The sequence below is a fragment of the Capsicum annuum genome, chromosome 10, assembly GCF_002878395.1.
Source record: "Capsicum annuum cultivar UCD-10X-F1 chromosome 10, UCD10Xv1.1, whole genome shotgun sequence".
NCBI lineage: Eukaryota > Viridiplantae > Streptophyta > Magnoliopsida > Solanales > Solanaceae > Capsicum > Capsicum annuum.
Genome location: NC_061120.1, coordinates 153,031,114 through 153,046,585, shown reverse-complemented (window position 1 = coordinate 153,046,585; position 15,472 = coordinate 153,031,114). Strand labels below are relative to the sequence as shown.

Sequence of the window (15,472 nt, the reverse complement as noted above, 5' to 3'; positions counted from 1 at the left end):
CTGAAGAGGAGGGGCATGGATGCCCCGGTCCGTAGGTGTGAGAGGCTAGCGTTGGATGGTTTTAGGCGGGGTAGGGGTAGGCCGAAGAAGTACTGGGGTGAGGTGATTAGGCGGGACATGGAGCAGTTACAGCTCACCGAGGACATGACCCTAGATAGGAAGGTCTGGAGGACGCGAATTAGGGCAGAGGACTAGGGCCAGTTTGAGTCGCTAGTGTAGGGAATTACTTGGTGAGGGTTTTATTCCTGTTATGAGTCCGTGTTCCATGTTTTATTACGAATCTGTGTGCTTTTCTCTGTTTTATATTACTTATAGGTGCCGTATTTATGTTATGTAATCTTGTGCTGTGCTTTACTATGTGTTTGTGTGGTATCTCGTGCCTTGAGCCGGGGGTCTATCGGAAACAGCCTTTCTACTTCTTCAGAGGTAGAGGTATGGACTGCGTACATCTTACCCTCCCCCCAGACCCCACTAGGTGGGACTACACTGGGTTTGTTGTTGTTGTTGTTGTACTCTTTCAGAAAATCCCTGAGCTCCAAAAACCAAAAATTAGCCCGAGATTTTGAACAAAGCACAAGCCCGAGATTTTGAGCAATGCACAATGCAGAGCCCGAGACTTTGAACAAGGCGCAATACAGAGCCTGAGATTTCTTTTTTGAGAGTGGTAACATAAAAAGCCCGAGATTTTGAACAATACACAACATAGACCTATTACTCCCACATAAGTTAAACTGCTTATTTTATGAGCAAAATGGTCTTTAAAGGTCAAAAGAACTAAAGAGCAAGAAGACATAGACAATCAAGGTGGAAAGACCAAAAGAGGTCAGCTTACATCAGTGTTATCACAAATTTGAAGGGTTAAACGAACTAAAAACGAGCATTGATTACTAGGGACCAATTGTGGCCAACGTCAATTCCTCTTCTCCACAATTGCCCACTCCCCTTTACCATTACTTTCTTCTATTTTGCTCGGACTCTTCAAAAATGTCAAAGGATGCGTGTCGGATTCTCCAAAAGTAGCGTATTTTTGGAGAATCTGACACAGGGATGGAATTGATGGAAGAGTCTGCGCACCTTAGACTTTCTTTCTCTCTCTACTTTTAAATTCTAAAACCACCCCTGTAACCTAAAGCAACCAGCAAAACCTTCCCTTCCAAGAAAACTTTATAAAGGTTTGAGTCAAAGCAGCAAAACAACTCTTTTGTCCACTTAGCTCAATAGCTCATATTCCATTTCTTGTCCTAGGCCTCACCTCTAGACCAAAAATATGCTGGCCTGTTTTCTTATCTCCATACTCTGATTTTTGGGGCTCTTGAAGTTTATGTTGGTCAATGTCATTACTGGGTTCGGTTCGATGGAAAAATTCAGAAAGCATAAATATAGACGATAAGAAGATAGAAATGCACGTATCATTTTTTTGAGAATGGACAAGAATTGCACAATTCCTTCTTCTATTCCTTTCTTTCCATATTATTCTGTCAAGCCAATCAACAAAATAATGATATTGGCCGACAACAATCTTCAACAAAAGAAATGCGCATTTTAAAGTCAAACTATTCAATGCCCATTCTACCTTTTCCTTCCCATCCCAAATTATGGACCCAAGATACGAGTATTTACCATATTGTAAGTACTTACTTGTACTTTTTTTAAGCAGATAAATCCCCGAGGCCAAGTTGGCACACAGGTCAAAACTCGGTGGATATGAAATTTTTCTTTTTCTTGATTTCAGATCTCCCTTTGTGATCCTGATTTTCATTCTATAAGACTGGTGTGAAAGTGTACAAAATGTTGCAGGTTAGCAGGAATAAGAATCATGAAACTGGAGTCAAATGTTAGGTAAATTATTTCAAGCAACTACCAAAAGTGCATTGTGTCAAAACATGAGGTCTTAATCAAAGTAAGTAGCAATTAGCCAAACAAGAAACAGCTCCTCTATGTGCATTGAGGCCAATGCAGAAAGACCCAAAGTGCTGTTATGAAAGTAGGGTGAGACCTGAGGTTAAAAAAGCTTCATTATCCCAAACTAAAAGAGAGCAATTACTCATTACCAACATTTAGAAGTTTTATTGTTCAGAAACTAGAAAAATCCCACTTAATCACTTAACACAAGATTTCATGAGAACGATCACATTTTACTCTTCCATATCTTCATTATAGGGGCCAAATTAAAAGAGAGTAATTGCTCATTACCCACATTTAGAAGTTTGAATGTTCGAAAACTGGAAAAATCCAATTGCTTAATCACTTAAACAAAAAATTATGACTATGAACACATTTCAATCTGAGATAATTTCACCTACAGCATGATACGTAGAGTGTAGCTCAAAAGCAAGCACTGTTAACTTCATGTTATGACTCATCAAGAAGTCTTAATTAGAGACCAGCACACCTACCACTACAAAAAGAAAGCACGCTCAAACTTTTCTTTTGTGATAAATTTAAAATTGGAAAACTCCCTAGTTCATCCGGAAGAATGAGAGCCAACTCATACAGTCATACTTCATTTTCCTCATGAATTTGATTTTAATCCTTCCAAGTCCATTTATCTCGAAAAAATGGTCCGAAAGTCAAATGCATTTTTCATTACAATATTTTTTTCCTAAAACACTTTAAAATTATTTCTAACCAGAAAATATTGTGAACTATAATACTTCCTTTGTTTCGATCTATATGGCTGCATTCGACTGTTGACGAAGTTTAAGAAAGATAATTGGTAAATACCAAAAGTACTCTTAGAACTTGTAGTCTTAAACATGAAAATTTTATGGCTAAAGAAGTTTCATTAAGGGTAAAACCGAGTTTAAAATTAAAGAGCAAGTTAACAGTTTCAAACTAGGTTTTTCAGCTCAGCGGATTTGAACCTGAGACCTCATACATTCTCAACTCACCCTTCGATGCCAAACCTACTCAATCTTTAGCTACATTATTTTCCTAGTTTTATCATATCACTTTGCAATTAAACAGAAAGATATCAATCCTATGTAACCCCAAATAACATATAAATGAAAAAAAAAAAAAAAAATCCCTAAAGCACGAAACCCACAAAAACCCACACACATAATTGAACAAGTAAGTAACTGTCCAAACACTTCAAGGCTCAAATGACGAGACCCAAAATAAGCAAATATATAAAAACGCATGAAACATTTGTAATCGATGCAAACAAGAAAGGAGAAGAAGTATACGTACAGCTTCAGGTTTGCCAATGAGTTTGGCAACAGTGGAAGTAGCTTCTGAGAGTACGAAGGAAGTGTCAACTCCTTCCAAGTTCACGTTTGTCGAAATGTTAAGGCACGGCATTTTCTTCTTCTTAGGAGGAACCTGTAAAAACCCTCAAAAACTTGGAATCTTCACAATGCTAAATTCTTTTCGGTTCTCTCTTTTCTCCACCAAATAAAAAGATTGGGCTGGTATTTGACTTTTCCACTGCGCTTTTTTGTGTTATTGTTTTTTACTGAATACACCCCTTAACTTCTTCATTTTCTATTTTTATACTATTGTAATGTTTGATTTAAGGCATAGGGTGTCTTTTAAGTTTAATTCTGGATATTCCATCTAATTTGATTTATTATTTCATTTGAAAGGTGAGATAAATTAGTTCAAGAATTATAATTCAATAACATCATGTTATGTGCACTCTAATACCTACTATCTTTCATTAATATAAATATATAGTAACTCTGTACGTAAGAACAATTCATCAATTAATTTTTTTTAACTTTGCTACGATTTGAACTTTAATCTCGTATTTACTCTTTTATCGTCATTAATTATCTAATAACAACATTTTCAAGAGACGGCTTTTCTTTTTTTAGGAAAAATTACTTGACTAGTCAAACATAAGCAATTTAATTATATAATTAAGCAATACTTTAGGAATAATTTCACAACCTAAAACTATTTCTAATTATATGACAATTTCCCCCTTTCGAATCACTCCTTAATTTAATGATAAAATTAATATTGTATTAAGAATATAACTCTGTCGCACCCAATTTCCATATTTCTCTCCCTCTCACCTCAACCTTCCCATGATTTTCTCCATCTCACATCAACTTTCTCTTAATTCTCTCCACAAATGGTTTTTTCTTCCTTTTCAAATCTTTCCAAAATCCCATGAAGCTGAACTATATCTATCTAATTGTATCAAGTGTCTTATAATATACTTATCTAATTGTATCATAATTCTCAAATAGCTAGGTATTAGAATAACATGTAACAAGGAAAGTAGTATCATAAATTTCTAATTGTATCCCATGTCTAGTTGTTTTTCTATAATTGTATCAGGTATCCGCAACAAAATTGCATCATATCTCTAATTGTATCAAGTATCCGCAACAATATTGTATTTACAAATCTTGATACCCAAAACAGGATAGTTGAGTTACGGAAATAAGTAAAATGTAGCTCCTGCTCCACTATGTAATATAGGTCTATATTAGAACACTTTGTAAAAATTTCTCTTTTTTTAATTATGGTTAATTTTAGTGATAAAATTTCATAAATTTTCACTCTTTACATACTTTTTTACTGACTAGTATTTGCGTGAACCCCACTGTGGGATGTTGACGATTTTTATCTCCAAACAAAATCATTATGGTATGCTATTTTCCGAAGAAGTTTCATTGCCAGTGTTGGATCAATTTGATAGTCCAGTGCAGTCCATCTTTCAGGATGGATTATTTATAAATTATGATGTTCTTGAAGGCCAAAATGATAATTCTCCATTCCATTTGCTGGAGGTATCCATTTATGCTCTAAATATGTACAACGCTAATGAATATGTAGAGAGAGATCATCTAGGACCTACAAGAACTAGGTGTCATTAGTCTCCGTATACATCACAACTTACACAATTTTTACATAGTTTAGATATAATAGGAATTTTATATTTAAGAAGCCTATCTGTTACACTTCCCTGCAAGTTGTATTGAGGAGTACCCACGGTCAACTTGTCCTTGAAATGCTGAAAACACATTTTCAAAGATCTTTCATAACAACATCTGCAATTGAGTCGTGAGTACTAAGATAACAAACAACCAAAGACCTATTCTTCACTTTTCATGGATAGAATGGAAGTATATCTCTATATATTTGGTGCGGGAATGGAAGATAGAATTAACTGTGAAATAAGTTGAACTTAGATTATCACACTAAAGTGTAGGAGTTGTAGTGTTAAAGCACCCACCACAGCAAATATGGTATTTAGATACAAAATAATTAGGTACAGTACAAATTCGTGTCATGAGGATACTTATTGCGGATCAGTCTTGATAAGTAAGTCAATCATCCGAACTAATAAAGAAAAATTAAAATCAAAATCAATAATAACTAAAAATCAAGGCGAGACTTCTAGAATGAAGTCAAGTCATATCATATACGAATGCAAAATTCCGAACAAAACATAACCATCCCAAAATATGATGTCACAAGCATAAGAACATCTAATATAATATCTGGAACTGAAAATACACAATCAATCTTTAAAATAGAAGTAAAGTCAAATAATGGATCGAGGAGGTCTGGAGGGGCTAGTACCTCGAGATATCACCAACTCCACAGCACGAATCAACTTCCATGAGTCGTACTAGTACTAGGATCTACACTAAAAAGACACAATAAGAATGAGTACGGTTCACTTATACTCAGTAGGTATCATAGGCTGACAAAACAAAGTAGAAAATAAAATAATTAAAGAAAACTATGGCACGCCACTTGCAAATAGAAAAAGTTTCAAACGGTAGCTCATACCGTCACCACTAACAATTCTAATATATATATATATATATATATATATATATAGTATAGAACAACGCAAATATACATAAAGAGTACACAGGAACTATACACAAATTAAGTGGAAACTAAAAAAAATTATGAAATATGCATATGCAATACAATGCAATGATGATAGAATGGTTGGTGAAAGTCAATACGTGACTTTCTGTATACACCTACCTAGCTCGCAGCTCCCAAGATAGGACACACAGGGGGTTCACAACCCATATACTATACTCATGTCTCAAATATTAACCCACCTCTCCAGCTCGTGTTCACGACGCGAGTTTTCAAAAAATATCTCTTTTTTTTTTTCAAAAATAGTATTTCTCAATGGTGCTAGTATCTCATAAAGGTATATTTATGTAATGGGGATGTAATGCTCACAATCAAATCAGTATGAAGATATCCAATTCATTCAACACACACACACACGCACACACATATATATATAAGTGAGCTCATAAATCTACTCAATGTTTCCAGAATTCATGATCATCAATTCTATTTAGGCACTATCAAAAATAAATATTCATGTAAGACATCATTAAGATAATCTAAACTCCTAACTCAGGCATTTCGATCATGATAAAGACAATCAATGCTCAATAAGACCAATAACAACCCAAGCCCCGAATGAACATTAAATCTAGAAAAAAGGCATTTAAATGCACAAATAAGGCCAATGATATTAGATAAAGTCCCTACACAGGTAACACGCAATATCGGATATCACAAGTCAATAACAATAAATATAAGCCCCTACTTGAGCATATAATAGTACTAATAATCTCAAAATATAAACTCCACAGTTATTTTTTCCAACTTATAGCATGTTTTACTTATTTGTTAACTCCCCAGCTTGATCTAAAAGAAGCTAAGCCATAACCTACCTTGAAACGTTTAAAATCCAAGCTTAAGTACTTCAACATAGAGTTTTTCCCTTTTGAATAGCCTAGAATCAACTACAACATTCAAATATAGAATCTATGCATTAAAAGAAGGCTAATGATACCCATATTGTGTAACGTACCAAGGCTACTCCCTGAACGTCACACGATGCTTAGGACTACAAGTATCTCCAACTAACCCATGATATCTATTCACCATTGAACCATGATAAATATACTTAAAGCATGAGCAGAAAATTACATTAATAATTTGAATTTAAAGAGGTAAACAAATTCCAACTAAAACATTGTGAATCAACATCAACTGAAAACCATGAAAAATCTGAAGGAAAAAAATAGCTGACTAGTCTTGACAAGCCTCTATTCTATGTCTATTGTAGAGTAATTACGGCAGACCCCAGTTGACCCAAACTGAAAGCTGAAATCATAATATCTGAAATAATAGTAGCTGAACATCTGAAAGTAATCATAGACTTGACCCTCGAAACATGAGGACTCACCAATTTACGGGATGTAGAAACGGTGATCGTGCTAATCGTAATACTGAAGATGAACAACAAAACCTACATTATAAAATAATATAGCCACATAAACATATATATGGTCGGTCCTTTTAGAATATACTGAGTATACGGGGTTGAATGCAATAAGTAAAATCGATAAAATTCATAATCATAAAATATACATGCAAAGTGTAAATAGACTCACCATGATCATGAAAGAAACTGAAAACTGAAATAGCATAAGCATAAGTCTTAAAACATTATCTAATAAAGTCTGTGAGTCATTAAACCTATTTTCTAAAATTATCTTTTCTATGGGAGATTCTTACAACTGACATAAACCATGTGAGCTAGCATGGAGTCCAACGTTTGACCCATGTTTAGAAGGGCTATCCCATATGTTGCCATCGGTATAGAACCTGAACTAGAGTAATCACTAAATTGAGCCCATTGGGCAAGGTAGACACTCCCTGGTGAGGACCTTTTTAACCTATGTCGGCACATAATTTCTGGAAAATAGAGTGTGTTAAACCCACTTTCCCTTGATGCTAAATACTACTCCTAAAACATACTAATGCTCATACTATATGAAATTCACCTTAAATTATAGGTTTATAAGTTTGAAAATCAATTATGCTTCTACTGCTAAATCTTGTTCTTAAATAAATGTGTGAATTTTATATCTTATCTAAGATTGTAAGATCAAAACTATAATATGAGTCATATTGTAATAAACTGTAATATAAAATAACAAGTCTGAATTTCTGGTAAACTGACTGAATTATGTTGAAAATCATGTACATTTATCAACTCATGTCAAAATACTAAAACTCATCTTATAATAACAATCATATGAGTAAAAACATGAGTAAGTTAAATTCTTGTGCGAATTGGACTTCAAATCACATGGTAATATCATAATCTCAAAAACCTGAAAAATAGGTATGAACCTTAGCTATCAAATCCTTAAAATTCATGTAAAAAATTAAATTTTAGGAACAAAGATGGAAGATAATCCTTGTTCAAACCCCACATACCCGAACTTAGTGAAATTCTTGAAGGAAACTTGAATTGGATCTATATGAGTATGAATTTTGGAGAAGAAACCCTTCTTGAGTGTTCTTGAGAGCTTTGAGAGAAGAGGAATGATGTATTTTGACTTATGGGGGAGAAAACTCATTTCATACTAGTTTTAGGATTAATTAGGATGTAAAACACTAAATTACCATAAAAAAACTGAAGAGAAAATGAGATTCTGGCATCGCCACGACCATGGGTATAGCATGCCTTTATTGCGCTATACCAGGGGCGAGCACGTCTTTAACGCGGTAACCAACAGGTGCAGCATGCCCTTATCATATCAGGCCACTAGTTTTCATATTTAGGGTGTGCCTTACCTCTGTGGTGTACCCTAATCGTGGACCCTTACTATCTAAAAGTCTTGAAATATCCCAAAACTCATTTCAAAAATTTCAGAACACTTTCTAATGGTCCAGTTAATATTCCTTATTATTAATCAACTTAGAAGTTGTCTTAAAACACATGAGAGATATCAAAATAAAATCATCGAGATTTCGGGTTCTAATATTATCTCCCTCTTAGGACTATTCATCCTCGAATGGAGGTTGGGATGGGGAATGATCTATCTTATGGGTGCATTAGGCTACGGTCTGCAACTTATCTTGCTCTACAACTGAAACTACTCACCACAGGAACAAACATACAATTGAAATGGCTTACTACATATGAACATCATAGGTTAGACTGGTATGAGTAAGTATATGGGTAAAGAAAATAGACTACAAGGAATTTCTTACCTCAAGTTGACTCCCTACTAGGAGAAAATAGACGAGAATATTAACTCATCATATCTACCTCAGATTCTCACGTTGACTGATTTCTCTATAGAACTTTCACTAAAGCCACTTCCTTATTCCTTAACCTTCAAATTTGGCGATCAAGAATTTCAATAGGATCTCCTCATAGGATGAACTATCTTTCACTCCAATACTTTCTATGGGCACGATTAAGGATGGGTCTCCAATGCATTTCTTCAATATAGACACATGGAAAAGTGGATGAACAATGACTAATTCTGATGGAAGATTTAACTCATAAGAGACATCTCCCACACACTTTAAGATTTCATACAGACTAACATACTGTGGACCGAGCTTTACCTTCCTTTCTAACCTCATTACTCCCTTTATGAGTGACACTTTCTAAATACCCAATCACCAGCAACAAAATTTAATTCTCTCATTCTAACATCTGCATACAATTTATGATGATGTTGAGTGGTTTTCAACCTCTTACAAATCATCTAAACCTTCTCCATAACTTCAAGAATAGATTTCGGCCTAATCAAATAAGCCTCACAAACTTTGAACCACCCTATAGGTGACCTAAACCTACGTCCATATAAATCTCTAAATGGAGCCATCTGAATACTAGTATGATAACTATTTTCATAAGCAAACTCAGTCAGAGGGTATATGATCATCCCAATTCCTTTTAAAGTTAATCACATAAGCTATCAACATGTCTTCTAGAGTTTGGATAGTTCGCTTGGCTTGACTATCTGTCTGAGGGTGGAAAGTGGTACTAAGGTTCACCTTTGTACCGAGGCCTTTGTAAAATGATTCCAAAATTAAGACGTAAATTGAGTTCCTCAATCTAAAATGATAGATAATGGAATCCCATGTCTTACTAACTCGCGGACATATAACTTAGCATAATCTTCAGCCATATCTAAGATCTTGAATGGCAAAACATAGGCTGACTTGGTTATTCGACCCACGATGACCCAAATCAAATCATACTGACCTGTAGTTCGAGGGAGACCCATAATAAAATCCATATTAATGACCTATCACTTCCAATTAGGGATGCCAATATCCTAAAGCGTACCTTCTGATCTTTGATGATTAACTTTCACTTGATGACAATTGGGATACTTAGCCACAAACTCTAATATGTCCCTCTTTATACCATTTGATTAATAAACTTCTCGTAGATCGTAATACATCTTCGTGGAACTAGGGTGAATCTAATATTTCAAACTGTAAGCTTTTGTTAATATTCTTTTTCCTAACTCATCGATGTTGGGAACATATAAACGACCCTTATAGCGAAGGACACTATCTCTTCCTTGAGAGAAAACTTCAACCTTTTACTAACTGCATCTATTAATTGGATAAGTATAGGATCATTATGTTGTTTTTGTTTTACTTCAGCTACTAAGGATGACTCTAAACTATTCTAAACCATTAAACCACCATCATCTGTGCCAAGCAAATGAACTCCCAATTAAGCTAATTTATGCTTTGGCCAACTCTTTCTTCTTCTTTTTCACATGGGACACTATCCGTATCCAATCTACTTAAAAAATCAGCTACCATATTTGTCTTACCCAGATAGTAGAGCACATTCATGTCATAATCCTTTATCAATTCAAACCACCTTCTCTGATGAAGATTTAAATCCTTCAGCGTGAACACCTATTGAAGACTCTTATGATCAGTAAAAATATCTATATGCTCCCATAAAAATAGTGTCTCCAAATTTTCAAGGAGAACACAACGTCTGCTAATTCCTAATTGTGAGTCGGATAATTCTTCTTATGATCTTTAAGTATCCTACAGGCATAAGATATTACCCTTCCATTTTGCATTAAAAAAACCTGACCCAACTCTGGAGGCACCACAATATACAATGAATCTATCTAACCCATCTGGCAAAGGAAATATCAGTGATGAAGTCAATATATCCTTCATCTGTTAAATATTTTTCTCACATTTGTCTAACCGTTGGAACTTTACCTTCTTTTGTATCAACTTGTTCAATGGTGTAGCCATTGAGGAAAAACCCTCAACAAATCTCCTGTAATAACCAGCTAAAGCTAAAAAGCTCCTAATGTCAAAGAGAGTAATAGGTCTAGGCTAGTGCTTCCTTGCATCTATTTTTTGAGGGTCTGCATGAATACCTTCACCCAAAATCACATGCCCCAAAAGGTAACCAACTCCAACAAAAATTCACACTTGCTAAATTTTGCAAACAACTAGTGATATTTGAGGGTCTGCAACACTATCCTCAAATGGTCTGTATGTTTCTCATCACTCTGTTAATAGATATGTATGTAATCTATGAAGACAACGGCAAACATGTCTAAATATTGCTTGAAAACCCTATTAATTAAGTACATAAAGGCCGCATAAACCTTTTTTAATCCAAAATACATAACCATAAACTCAAAGTAACCATATCACATTCTAAAAGCCGATGATAATCCGACCTGAGATCAATTCTCGAAAACCAATAGGCATATTAAAGCTAGTTAAAGAAGTCATCAATTCTGGTGATAGGGTACTTGTTATTGATGGTAACCTTTTTTAAATGTTTGTAATCTATACGCATGCTGAGAGTACTATCCCTTTTACACACAAATAGGACTGGAGCACCCTATAGAGAAACACTAGGTCTAATGAGACCCTTATCTTGGAGATCCTTAATTTATTCCTTCAACTTCTTAAGTTTAGTTAGAGCCATCAGATAGGGAAGAATAGTGGTGGGCTGGGTATTCTCTAAGAGATCAATCCCAAATTTGATTTCTCTATCGGGAGTTACCCCAGATAGATCCTCAAGGAGTACTTTAGGAAATTCATTGACTGGAGGGTTGGGGTCTCAAACTTAGTATATTTAACCTAAACTAAGTAATAGATAAACCCTTTAGATATTAACTTTCTGGCTTTAAGATAGGAGATAAAATGATATTTTGAAGTTACTGACTACCTTTCTACTCGAGGGTTGACTCATTAAGAAACTGAAATTTTACCACTCTGGTGCGACAATCAACTGAGGTATACTTGAATAAAGCCAATCCATACCAAGAATGACGTCAAAATCTATCATCTCTAATTCTATTAAATCTGCTAAAGTAACCCCATTGGGGACTCAAATAGGGCACTTTATGTATACTCGTCTAGCAACAACTGACTTACTAACGGGATTGGAAACTGAAAAAAATTTAGAAAGACTCTCAGGACTTATACCAAAGCTCATAGAAATAAGTGGGGCTACAAAGGAAAGATTGATCCTGAATCTAACAACACATGAGCATTAAGATAAAAGACACAAAGCATAACAGTGACTACATATGGATAACTCTCTTTCTCCTGGAGGAAATATAGAGCATAAGATTGATTGTGACACTGGTCTTCACCGGTACTGGATGATGTACCTACTGTAGAGTTAGACAGCCTAACTGAGTTGCTAAAATGGTAGACTGAGTCTGAGGGAGGGCATCTCTATTTTCATGCTTAAAAAGAGGCATTTCTTGATCCTATGTCCTATCTTACCACAACCATAACAACCATATCTACGTATTATGTATTCATTTAAATAATTTTTGCCACACTTCTTACATATTAGATTATTTCTTCCCTCATAAATGCTACCCTGAGATCTAATAGACGGTGCCCTACCTTGCTACTCCTGCTTATTCCTAGGTGTGGTGCACTAGTTGAAGATGGTATAGGTGCTAACGAATGACTCTAAAATTGAGAAATAATTTTTCCCTCCTGACTTATGCTAACCATACTCAAACTATTTGGTTTTGGACCTCTTGGTATCCCTTTCTCATTTCTTTAGTTTCCAGCCTCAATCTGCTGAGCACGGGTCATCAAACTAGAAATATCCATATCCATAATAAAAATGGCAGTCCTAAACTCCTTGACCACCATGTCAGATACTTCAGTGATAAAATTTACTCATATGAGCCCTAGAATCTAGCAACAGCTCTGGTGCATACTTAAATAATTGGATAAACTTGAGGCAATATTCTTTCACTGACTTAGAGACCTGCCTAAGGTTCATGAAATTCTCCACCTTAGACTCATTCATATCATGAGGAAAGAACCTATCCAAAAAAGCCATCTGAAATATGTTCTAACTTATTGGAGTTGAATTATCACCTCTGCCTTTAAACCATAAAGTAACCTAGTTATCAACAATATCCTTCACCTGATGAGGTACCAATTCCATACTCTCCTCTTCTGTGATATGTATAATCTGAGTGATCTTCTTCATCTCATCAATGAAAAACTATGGATCCTCTTTCATCTTTGACCCAAAGAATTTAGGTGGATTTGTTCTTATGAAATCTCAAACTCTGGTTGCACCTAAGTTACCATTTTACTGAATTAGAACTGCTGCTAGCTGATTACCTTGAGCATTCATAGCCTGAGCTAACACTTTAGAAGCAGCCCAAAAATCAACACAGGAAGATATTCTTATTTAAAGGATCTGGAACAGGTAGTGGTGCTACTTGGTCCCTATTACTACTAGTGTAAGCTCTACGAGGAGGCATTTTCCTCCACATGAAAGCATCAATTAGAGTAGATAGAGATAACTTCATAGCACGATAGAGATCATGAAAGAAGGGATCGTTCCTAATATATTCCGTAGCCTCTCACTCATAAGTGTGGAACGCTTCACACCCATGATCAAGACTCTACATAACGTGACTTGTCCGACTCCCTAGGACTCTTATATCCTTAGGCTCTGATACCAAGTTTGTAATGCCCCAAGGATACCCCTTGGACGCCACACGGTGCTTAAGATTATAACTTGCCCCAAGATAACCCATGATAACTACTTAGTACTGAACCATGATTAATATACTTAAAGAACGAATGAAAACTTGCATTAATAATCTAAATTTAAAAGAGTAAGCAAATCCCATCTAAAACACTGTGAATCAATATAAACTAAAAACCATGAAAAATCTTATGGAAAAGCAAACCAACTTACTAGTCTTGACGAGCCTCTAAATCTACTGAAGAGCCACTTAGACAAACCCCAGCTAACTTAAACTAAAAACTGAAATCATATAATGTGAGATAATAGTAGATGAAGGGGTGGTGATCGTGTTTAATTGTACCGCTGTAGATGAACATCAGAACCTACATTATGAAATAATGGAGCCACAAAGACATATATGCAGCCAATACTCATGGAATGTACTGCATATATGGGGTGAATACAATAAGTAAAATTTATACAGTTCATAATCTTAAAACATGCATGCAAAGTGTAAATGGATTAACCATGATCATGAAAGAAGCTGAAAGCTGAAATAGCATAAGCATAAGTCTTAAAATAACATCTGATAAATTTTGTGAGTCATTACACTTAACCGACATAAACATGTGAGCTAGCATGGAGTCCAACATCTGACCCACGTTGAGGAGGGCTATCCCATACCTTGCCATTGATATAGAACTTGGACTTGAGTGATTACTAAATAGAGCCTATTCGTGCAAGGGAGACTCTCTGGTGAGGACCCCGTTAAACTACGAAGGCATAGATTTTCTGGATAATAGAGTGAATTGACCCCACATCCCCTCGGTGCTAAATACTACTCCCAAAACATACTAATGCTTATACTATATGAAATTCACCTTAAATTAAGCATATAACATTATAAGTTTGAAGACTAATCATGCTTCTGTTGCTAAATATTGTTCTTAAATAACTGTGTGAATTTCATATCTTATCTAGGATCATAAAATCAAAATTAAAACCTAAGTCATGATGTAATAAACTGTAATCTAAAATAACAAGTCTGTATTGCTTGTAAACTCACTAAATCATGCTGAAAATCATATACATTTATCAACTCACAGAACTTCATGTCAAAATACTAAAACTTGTCTGATAATAACAACCATGTGAGTAAAAATAAGAGTAAGTGTAAATTCTTGTGCTAACTATACTTTAAATCACATGGTAATATCAAAATCTCAAAAAAAATGAAAAATACGCATGAACCCTAGCCATCAAATCCTTCAAATTCATGTAAAAATTTGAATTTTGGGCACAAGGACGGAAGATAATTCTTTTTCAAACCCCACATACATGAACTTAGTGAATTTCTTGAAGGAAACTTGAATCGGAGCCTTAAGAGTACGAATTTTGGAGAACAAACCCTTCTTAAGTGTTCTTGAAAGCTTTGGGAGAAGAGGAACATCGTATTTTGACTAATGGGGGATAAAATTCATTTAGTACTAGTTGTAGGATTAATTAGGACATAAAAGACTAAATTACTCTAGAAAAATTGAAAAGAAAATGAAATTTTGGCGTTTCCATAACCATGGGTATGGCATGCCCTTATAGTGGCATGCCAAGAATATGACACGCCCTTAACACAACAACCAATAGGCTTGGCACCCCCTTATTGCACCATGCCACTGGTTTTTCCATTTGGGATGTGCCTTA

At 35.1% G+C, this 15,472-nt stretch overlaps 1 protein-coding gene across 2 annotated transcripts in view; it reads right to left on the bottom strand.

Annotated features, from left to right (window-relative positions):
- LOC107845960 (macrophage migration inhibitory factor homolog) overlaps window positions 1–3,536 on the bottom strand; it is an 8,458-nt gene extending 4,922 nt beyond the window's left edge. The window contains exon 1 of one of the 2 annotated variants that reach the window (XM_016690475.2): window positions 3,193–3,536. In XM_016690475.2, the coding sequence (XP_016545961.1) occupies window positions 3,193–3,303 (111 nt within the window). In that variant the 5' untranslated portion in view covers window positions 3,304–3,536. The remainder of the gene's footprint in view (window positions 1–3,192) is intronic. The other variant, XM_047398221.1, reaches the window with a different exon arrangement.
- Between the last annotated feature and the right edge of the window lie 11,936 nt (window positions 3,537–15,472).